The 11015-nt window shown below is 36.7% G+C and overlaps 1 protein-coding gene across 1 annotated transcript; it reads right to left on the bottom strand.

Moving 5' to 3' along the window:
• Positions 1-1435: 1435 nt before the first annotated feature.
• LOC120632167 (dihydrolipoyllysine-residue succinyltransferase component of 2-oxoglutarate dehydrogenase complex, mitochondrial-like) lies at positions 1436-10370 on the bottom strand. The gene is made up of 10 exons (XM_039901973.1): positions 10329-10370; positions 9603-9691; positions 8509-8652; positions 7460-7622; positions 5985-6188; positions 5093-5253; positions 4398-4556; positions 3813-3946; positions 3314-3471; positions 1436-1570 (listed from the first exon to the last, which is right to left on the bottom strand). Exons 1-10 carry the CDS (start codon positions 10368-10370, stop codon positions 1436-1438), a joined length of 1389 nt encoding a protein of 462 aa, XP_039757907.1.
• Positions 10371-11015: the final 645 nt, after the last annotated feature.

The raw sequence follows: 11015 nt of genomic DNA, 5'->3' as shown, positions 1-11015 counted from the left end.
GCGCTTTGGGTAGGAGCTTGACTTCGTATTCGGGGGGCCGAGTTTGAATCCGAGTGCGCTACCTCTAACTTTTCTAAGTTATGTGCGATTTAAGTAATTAAAATATCACTTTCTTCAACGGTGATGGAAAACATCGTGAGGAAACCTGCATGCCTCAGAGTTCTACATAATGTTCTCAAAGGTGTATGGAGTTCACCAATCCGCACAGCTAAGTCGTAACCGACTACGGTCTTAACTTACCTGTGATAATAATGATGATTATAAATGCAAAGTGTGCATGTTTGCTTGTTTGTTACCTATGTTCGCCTCAATTTCTGCATAGATTTTAACCCATAAATTATTGTTAATTTTTTTTATGTCAAGCGGAGATAATTGTTTATTACCTACCTACTGTTAGCAACGCAAACAGCCCTCTAGTTAATTATTAATTAATAAAATATAAATAATTAATATTATATAATTTTGGCTGCAATGAATGTTTGTCTCTGGTTTTTTAATAAACAATGTGCTAAAAACGGAACGTAGGTGGCGGGAGTGGCAAACCGTCATTGGAACATTAACCGCGGCGGTTCAAATTTGAGACGTTCACCGCAACCGACCGCAGCCGCATCGTTTTAAATTTCGCTAACCGCTACACACGTTCCGCAAGCCAAGTCACTAAAGAAATCCTGTGTTTTCACTTGCCCTGCCACTGAAGGATACTTACTTTTTATTCCAGAAAAGCATCAAGCAATCAAAGCGCTCCCGGGAATTTTAAAAATAAGTAGGTATAGCTTTTGTTTATGTACGGTTTCAAAGCGTTACCGATATTGTGAAATTTTGTATAGCTTTCTTCCCAAATATTCCTATTATAATGATGTACCTTAAATCCATACGAAATATGAAAAATATGATAATACAAACACAAATTACCACACCTTGTGGCAAGAACCATAGACATGTTAGGTTACGCGAGTTGCCTAGTGAAAATCGGCGAGTGAATCAATAAGGTAGTGAGAACCTAGGAATCTTCTTTGATTAGGCGTGACTTACATGGGCATCCCTTGTCCATCGTTAGTGAAAACGAACGTTAGAGTCGCAAATCCTGTACTTCTGATTTTTGTTTTACAAAGTTTCTTTAGCCATAGTTAAAGATTTGTAGGCAAATTTGAGCTTTGTTAAAGTTATTATATGCTTTTATAGCAATAAGATCAATTTAAGACTGATGTTGAAGTACTTCCATACTGGAAAACAAATCCTGGATTGCGAGCGAATAAGTCTTGTTTATTTTATGGCAATTGCTATAATGTTAATCAGACACTCCTACTAATGTTTTTTGATAACAAATAGATATAATTTACTACACATTGTATACTGCCTATACCTATATAACGTACTGGTAGTGTAACTCATTCTTATACGAGAGAAACTTTTTCTTTAACGCTGTTTTATGGCCTTAAATTCCAGCTAGAATTGACGTGGGATCCTCAACTCCGGATTTCACTTTCCGTAGAAACATCACTGCTTCGCGTCCATCAATCAATCGGTGGTCGTACGATAAAGCCAAGTACATCATTGGTCTTATTTCCACCTGTAAATAGTAAAACCCGTATTAATAACCCGAGATAAAAAATACTGTTTTTATTTGTGCCCGTTTGTGTTTGCGCCTATAAATAAAACAAAAGATATTTTATTTTACTACTAAGCAGATTCAATTATTATTAATATATAATAAAATAGTTTACTATTTGCCTTGGTAATTTCAAGAGGTCAGATTTTCTAAAGTACCTTATTATCTTTTCGGGACAAGCGAAGTGATAGCGACACATCTACGCTTTTGACTTTGATTTTATATAAACAGAATAAATATTATAACAGGATTTCTTTATAAGCTTACGTTTTTATTATGAAATTTAAACTTTTTTAGAGACATCTCAAAGATTTCATCCGGTGATTTGTTATAAAATAATTTACATTTTCCCTTGGTCATTTTAAAGGGTCAGATTTTTTAAAGTACCTAATTATGTTTTCGGGACAACTAAGTGATAGCGACAGATCTACACTTTTCACTTTGATTTTATATAGGTAATAACGAATTAATATTATAACAGGTTTTCTTTATAAGCTTACGTTTTGAAATTTGAAGTTGTTTAGAGACATTACAAAGATTTCATCCGGTGATTTGTTAGAAAATAATATACAATTTCGCTTGAATTAATTGCCATTATTTGTTATTTTTAGTTTTATTACACGGTGTAGGTATAAACTATTGTTAATATCTAGCACTGTTGCACGGGGCGGGCACGAGTGAGGCGAACTAGAAAATCTAAATACGACTCCGACAACGGATAGGTTGGAGACTTAGTATAAGCTGTCGTGAGGGCGTGTTTAGTCGTCTCTATTCCATTTCTGTTGGCCTATTCTGATCTCTAACCACCCATTCTATTCGCTCGAGCCATTGCTGATATAGTTTGGCATTCATTATGTTTCTTAAATATGCTGTTTTATTAAAGTAACCTTCGTATTTGGCAATGCTATATAAAAAAAGCGATATGTTTATATGTACTACTGAAATGGTTGATAAAAACAATTATAAGTAGGAAAACAAAAATATGAATTTAAATATTGCCCGACGCAATTATTTGCATAGTACAGAAATTGGAGAATACAGAGGTATGTGTCTAAGTATGTTACCAAAGTGGTGTTTTAGAGTGATGTGAAGTGTCTATTAATCGATTGCGCTGATTAAATAACCCAAGTCAAAAACCGAATGGCTTAGCGACTAAGGAGAAGATATTCCGTGCACTGTAAGACCTCTTTGAACCAGGAACAGGGTAGCTTAGTTGGTAAAGTCTTCAAGCGATTTTCAGAGGGTCGCAGATTCAAATACTGTCGGTTCCGAAATTTTCACACTTTCATGATAAGGTTAACGAAGTTTGTAATTTATTTGTTTCTGTAGTCAAATTCAAATACAAATTCAAAATTCATTTATTTCAAGTAGGCCTACTTTATAAGCACTTTTGAAACCTCAAGTATGTCTATTTGTTTTGATTCTACCACCGAGTAGGAAAGCAGATTCTACCGAGAAGAGCGGGCAAGAAACTCAGTAGTTGCTCTTTTCCAACATCAACATTTACAATCATTTTTTTATCTTGAGGGAGATAAGTCGAACCACTGAAACAGCGGGCCAGTTGAAAATGATTATGAGATTCAAAAGTGACGTAATACAGGAGCTCGTTGAATATAGCCAGACGCCTCCTGTCTGGCACTCAACAGGAAAAACTGTAAGGGATGAAAAAATAAAGCGTTGGTAGGTACATTTTTTACGGCATACCTTGCCTGCCAAGGCGACGGGTCGTTGCACAATCGCGTGCATGCCCAGTATCGCAGACTGTGGCATATTAATAATCGGCATAGAGAGCAGCGAGCCGAACACGCCGCCGTTGCTGATCGTGAACGTGCCACCTTGCATGTCACCTGGAGTCAGTCGCCCTAAAAGTTTACGTATTTTTAGATCAGTGACCTTCAATCTTGCGAGTCTCTTGTGTTTTTTATAAACATGTCGATATTTTTTTTGTTTCTATGAACCTTGAATGCCTAGTCAACTGATGGCTGGAAACAAGAACATGAAATTCACTAGCAACAGCCGAATATTCGATTCTTTATGCCCGACAAAGTATCTGTGAGTTTTAATTTTGATTTGTTTTCCACTAATGAGGTTGAGGAAAATTTTAAATTGTAAGTAGGCTTCTATGATCCTTCAATATAAATTTATTCGATTTAAAAAATGTAATAGTAGGTACTTAGAAGGCAATAGTGAGAGAATTCGTTACCATTTCTAGCTTTTTCTGCAAGCGCAGCTATGGCAAGCTCGATTCGAGGGAAGTCCATGGATTCTACGTTCCGAACTACAGGTGTCACCAGACCTCTTGGAGTAGCTACTGCTACGGATATGTCAACGTAATCTCTAAAATGTTAAAATAGCCTATGTAAGAATTATTTTTTTCTTGTTAAATTGCAATTGTGTCCCTCAAATGCTAACCTTAATTATCAAACATTGGTCTATGAATAATTGGATAAGGATTGGTCATTTGGGAAACTAAAAGTTATTCATATGATTTCTAATGGTATTTATAACTCATATTTTTGAATTTTTCTTTAAGCATTAAAATATGATCAAGATTTTTTTTCTGTTTCGCAGTAAAAACTTACTACCAAATTGGAATATTAAAAAAAAAAAAATAAGTTTAATATCCTCACATCATTGTTGTCTATCTGCGTTTCAATCTAAATACAAAAGAGCTCTAAGCAAAGAACCGGGTGGGGAGTCCAGGCGAGGTGGGTTCGAGAGGGATGGGAAGGGTGGTGTAAAAGCTCTGTCCAACTTCCTAGAAGTAATAAAATTACGTGCCCATTACCTGTAAACAATGTTATCGCCCATTATAACGCCGTTGATGACCGGCTGATCCATGAGTGCATTGGCCGAGGCTTTTAAAAATGGCGACATGAAAGATAACTTGACGCCGTATTTCTTCGTGAACGTTTCCAGATTGGCTTTCCGGAATGCCATAAGTTTGCTAATAAAAATTCTTCAATAAATAGATATAATATAAGAAAAAGATTCCCTTAGATCGATATGATTAACTTTATATATACTTATACGTTTTATCATAGGTAAACCTTCGTGTTATATATTGGATGCGAAATTATGTGTATTTATAATGGGAGGGATTTTATGGTGGTATAGGGAAATTAAATTACCCAATAAATCTTAGTTATATCTTGGTGTAGTTGGTGGGTCTTACTCGTAAGTATCTTTCTATTTAGTTTACTAGCTTAAGAATATATTCATATTTATATCATATTGTTGTACACATTAGCTATTATTTATGTGTTACTTTTCATTTAATATACTTTTGTTACATAGTGAAATTTACTGTTTATATTTTGGTTCCAAAAATTTTGGAATATCTGTAAGTGAACCTGATGAATGGAAAAAAAGAAAAGATAGATTAGCAGCTACTATAGCCGCAAACCTTATAAGATTCAAGCTGGTCCCTTATTATCCAATTCATGGCGAAGTTAATTATTTTTACTTTTAAATATAATTTACCTCATATCACATTCATTAAATGTCGTCAACATTGCAGTAGTGTTTTGGGCCTCTTTTAGCCTCTCAGCTATACGTTTGCGCATTCTGTTCATTTCTACTGGATGTTCGGTGCGTGTGCCGGAAATAGTTTTGGTTGGATCGCCTATTATCTTCGCGGCTAACTGGACGAAGAAGGTACATTTATAAACGATTTCCCGAAAACAGGAGGTTATAATTATATTCGATTGTTCCGTCAATGGTGGACCGATTTTGAAAATTCTTTTATTATTTAAAAGGTGCTCATTTCCAGTGTCACCAAGTCAGGATTTTATGATGGGATCCTATAGAAATCGAAGGAAATTTGCAAATTTTATAGCAATTTTTGAAAGAAAAATAAATTTGCATACGAGTCAATTTGGTTGACTGCAAAACCAATAAACTAAATTAAGTAGTAAGTAAATTGAGTTATTAAGGAGATATGTATCTCACAATACAAACATCGCCATCTAGCCCCAAAGTAAGCGTAGCCTGTGTTAGGGTTAATATTTATATGAATATAATACACATAAATACTATTAATATACAGGTAACTCCCAGACACTGAAAAACAATCATGTTCATCACACAAACATTTTCCAGTTGCGGGAATCGAGCCAACAGCCTAGCACTCAGAAAGCAGGGTCGTTGCCCACTGCGCCAGTCGGCCGTCCAATGTAAATAAATGTTAGGTCACATCGCAGACAGATTACGGATACACAACATTCTGAGTTCTATGCGATAGTTTTGAATGTTTAAAGTCATTATTCCCAGTATTCATAAAAGTTCTGTGTCCTGCGTAGAGGCATGGAGTATTTACGTACCGTCAATGTACATATAACTTATAAGGGGTGGGTTTAATTTAAAGTAAACCTACGGTAGGTCCAGCCGGTGCGGCGGCCTTCTTTACAACAGTAGGTGCAGCCTGTTTTTTCCCAGCGGCAGCAGTGGTAGGTGCGGGAGCGGCAACAGGCGCACGGGCAGTAGCAGGTGCGGGTGCGGGTGCGGCTGCGGCTGGTGGCGCCGTGGCCGCTGCCGGTGCAGGCGAAGTAGCTGCCGGTGCTACACCAGTTACGTTAACCTTCATCAGAAAAAAAATGCCGTCATACATTTTAAGGCCTCGTGAATATACAACGTGTAAATGAAAACCGAAACAATACTTCACAGGCTTTAGGGGAACATTATGCACTTTCTCTGAGAATTATCTGTGAAACCGAAAACCTAATAGTTTTTGAGTAAACCACTGCCATAGTTTTTACTGAAAGAAAACAGATACAGCCCTTTTTTTTGTCGTGGTGGAAAAGCTTTTGGGCAGTACAGAGGTCATGTTGGACTCGTTTAACCAAACTAAAAACCACCACGGCATGCCCAACTCGTTGGCTTTAGTAGACGTCCGGGGAACCCGTTGTATACTTCCCAGACGTCTACCAACCGCCCTAACCGATTGCCAGGTCTACTGCGCTAAGGAGGAGGGGATCACGACAGCTTGACCCCCCGCCAGACAGTATAGAGACTCATATAGTGACGGGTAACTAAGCCCTAACATCACATGCAAAATTAAAATCATGTGACTCCTGTCACTTTATCACGCGTACCTCGTCGCATAGCGTAGGTACTATGCGCGTGTCGGTCTTATATCTTCAATAGGGCTGTCATAAGTATGCACTTAGAATGTTTTAAATTCGTTTGTATGGAAAAATAAATATGCTTCTTTTGAGTTAATATTTTTACAAGGTGATTCCTCATGAAATGTACTTATGCATCCTTTAACATTATTTAGTAATTTGGTTACACGTTGCATAATATGCATTATATTATACCAATTTTATCAAAAATTATAAAGTGCAAGTGTCTGTCTGTGCCACAGGTTATCCTAAAGTCAACATCTTCTGAGGATGTTCCGGAGCGTAACGTGCGTAGAGGGTACATTGCCGAAGATATGTTTGGTGTGGAGTATAAGGATTGAAGAAATTATAAATTTCACCACACAGATTCTCTGCTTTTCGCGCACTATAGCAAATTAAGATTAATTTTCATAATACTGAAAGCATATCGAAAACCTACGTATATCATACAAAAAATTGAGATTATGTTGGTGGACTTTTGAGGTCCGAATTTGCCATTTACCTTGCCTTCGTACCTCAGAGAGCTGTTGGTTGATTATCTCAAACTCCCGATATTCTTCTCCTCCTTATCTTAGAGTCAGGATTTGGTTACTGAAGTCCGCTTACCGATATTGGTGAGGTCTAAGTTCCATACGTCAATTTTCTACCACAGAGTTCTGTACCTAGTTGTTTAGCCGGGCACATATACAGCCAGTGTAATTGTGTGTTAATTGATTGATATCGCTACCGTGAACAGCGGTTGTTGTGACTTCACTGACTGGCCCTCCTTCACTAGCATCTTGGCGATCGTTCCGTGACCCGGCGACATCACTGGTAAGGCTGTTTTGTCGGTCTCTATTTCCAAGACCACCTCGTCCATGGCGACAGCGTCCCCTTCTTTCTTTATCAATCTAAATTTGTAACATAGTTATTAATAATTTCACACTTTTAAGCATTAAGTATTGCTCCAACATCTGTAGTACAAATATTGGATAGAAGCAGGCGTTACTTTGCGGAATTCCATAAATTGTTAACGATTATCATTGTAAAGTCAACAACTCCTGAGGATGTTCTGGTGTTGGAGTGAAACGTGCGTATAGAGTAGGTAAATTCAGATCGCAGATCTGTTTGGTGTGGCGTATAAAGATTATGAATTAGACCATACAGATTCTCCTGCTTTTCGTGGAGTGTAGAAAATTAAGTTTAATTTTCATAAGAATATCTGCAGTACAAATTTGATAGCTTATATTTCAGACTACTGATAGGCCGGTACTTCCAAAGATTTGAAGATATATATATAATAAATAGGAGAAACGGTTTTATAGCATAGATCCACAACGCTGCTCCAATGTGGGTTGGTGGGTTTTAACTACGATTATCATAAGTAAGTAATTTTAGTAGCAGTAGAGCTTATTTCGACAGAGCTCGCCTGGGAAAGTACGCCACCATGCTTATTTCTTCCGCTAAGCAGCATTGTTGCATTGCTGTGTTCCGGTTTGAAGGGCGTAGGTGCCGCCGTAATTACAGGAACATGACGCTTAACACCTAAGCCTAACACCTAAGTCTGTGGTCACAGCGCAGTGCGGTGCGGTAGTAGAACATGTTCCTTGCATGGCCTAGTGTTTCTTTGTTTATAGGCAATGGTTTCCCATATGAGGTCTATGCTTGGTCTGTCAATTATCACTATAAAAAAACCGTGACCACGACATCGATACTGACAGCTTAAAGTGCTCTCCGAGGCATAGGCCAGAACTGCAGGCCTTTGTGGGCTTCGTAGCTAAACGATAAACTGCTTACTTTACGTCCCCACTAGAGACCGAGTCGGGAAAAGTTGGAGCTTTGACTTCTTCGACCCCTCGTAGAACAGCATGTGTTTGAATGTCTTGTCTTTTTACAAAATATAGTTTTGCTGCCTTACTATGCCGTACTGAGTGTAAATGCCTGTAAATGTTTAAGTAAAAGATAGAGCTTCCACAAGTGTATACATATCTGTACTCAAAATCCATCCATCTTAGCTACATGAGGTACCACCAGAATATATCTATGCCATAGGAGCATTTTCCGGGAAGAAAAACAAGCTTATGTCACTCTCTTAAGTGTCTATCTTTTACTAATTATAACAATAACTCTGATTATTTATGCGCTAAGTTCCGGAACTGCCAGTCGGATTTGAAACATATTTTATAGCCCAATTCTTGAGTAAGGTTATACGACATTAAATATCATGTTATAACAATTAACATCATGTTATAACACTTAGGAGTCGAGCTGTTAGAATTAAGTCTGAAAGAACTCCTAGCGCATTCGAATAGCAGCAGCGGATGGGCGTAGAATAGTAGATGAAATTTTGTATGGGAAATTTATCGGAAGTTACACGCAGACGAAGTAATACGCAGCTAAGAGGAAACGCCTTCCCTTTGGCCGTGGTTAGTTACCACCCTTCCGACAAAGACATGCCGCTAAGCGATTTAGTGTTCCGGTGCGATGTCGCGTGGAAATCCACTACTACCATACACCTTAATAGGTTAGCCTGCAACCATCTTAGACTGTATCATCACTTACCATCAGGTGAGAATACAGGAAAGGGTTAACATGCAGTAGAATAAAAAAAACAGCCTATGCACAATATATAAGTAGATAAGGATAAGCTTATAACGATAAGGAACACAGTTTTCGTTCTGGAATGATACAAAAAATGTTTTGATCTATTAGGTACTTGCAAAGTTTAAAGTTTATTATATTTTAAGTATAAGTATTATATCTTAAGTATATTTGGTGAGTGATTTTTGATCCAGATAAAGGAATGGATCTCTCAACGTAATAAAGTAACTCTCACTGATTGTGAAAGCATTTCAATACTGATGATATATCCAGATTACGCAGGTACTCACTTGACATTTAAATATCGAGAGCATAATTTCCGAACTTGCGTTCTGCAAGTGCGCGACGTTGTGTCCAATGGCGCTTTTCCTTGAATAATCTACCAAAATAAAGTAATTAAATAAGCATTTAATTAGTTAGTAGTCAGGTTAAGTTATTGGCCTTTAACTTTCCTACATTATGTCTGACATTTAGTGAGCTACGAATACGGGCTATCGTGATAAGATGGGTCCAGGTTTGTATCATTTGTGTCACGTTTCCTTTGACGACGGGTATTGCTACGTACCTATTAAGCACTACGTAGCCATGATACAATCTACCAAACCCACTAAAACACCCAAAATAAATAAATGGAAACGTAGGAAAATTAAGTACCTTTATATACTTACTATGGTCATAATTCTACGTCTAAACATATTATAGGACAAAATTTTGTAATTTATTTTGGTAGCAAAACATCTTAGCAAATCTAAGCTGACTGTCAGTCAAAACTTAGAGGAAATTTCTTTTTCTTCATAATTTATTTTTACAGAAAAGAGGATAGCTAGGTAGTTGCGTATGTTTTTGTAATGTTTACAAAAAAAAAAAAAAATTGCGAAACACGCCCTTGGAAGGCTTTCGTCCTCCATAATTTAAAGAGTGTTTATTTTTAAAACCCACATTTTTCAGACTTAACACTGTTTTAGAACTATTCTTACTTTTGATTTTATTATATTACATTCATCATCATCTCTTACCCTATTTATGTCAAAATCCTTGACAGTGAACTCCCCTTTCATAGGGATATTTAGAGCTTGTCCAAATGGGATGTATGATCAAAGATGTTTCGGATTATCCATACTAATATTTATGTTGAAGTGTGTTTGCTATGTTCGGCTCAACTGCTGCACCGATAATAAAATTGGCACAAAGGTTGAAGAAGAGCATAGGATACTTTTTATTCCGGGAAAAAAAGGGTTCCAATGACATTCGTTTTGCAGTATATGTCACCCATGTTCGCGCTTATACTCTGAACCATTGTTAAAGTTACTTTTAACTTTACTTTATAAAATAATTTAAATTATAAAGTGATGTTAAACATTATTTTATAAAGTAATGTTAAACTTAAATTTATAAAATATTTTAAGTTTAACATTACTTTATAAAATAATGTTAATGAAAACATACGAGTAGGAAGAGTAAACGACATCCCTTAAAAGTAGCTATTGTACATCTTAAAGAGCCAGCCGCCTACCACCAAAGTTTAGCGTACCTATCTACCCGTAAAATAGCTGACGTACCTTGAATACAGCCAAATATTAGAGTGAACAATAATCTATGTGTATATAGGTAGAAATATAACTGTTGCTTTTTTTTTGTTTAGAAAAATGTTTTTATTATTATTCTTGTTATATGTCATATCCAGATAATGCACTCGATTATGA

Source organism: Pararge aegeria, chromosome 19, assembly GCF_905163445.1.
Source record: "Pararge aegeria chromosome 19, ilParAegt1.1, whole genome shotgun sequence".
In the NCBI taxonomy this organism is placed as follows: Eukaryota; Metazoa; Arthropoda; class Insecta; order Lepidoptera; family Nymphalidae; genus Pararge; species Pararge aegeria.
The sequence above is the reverse complement of the archived record's forward strand: the minus strand, read 5'-3'. Positions and strand labels throughout refer to the sequence as shown.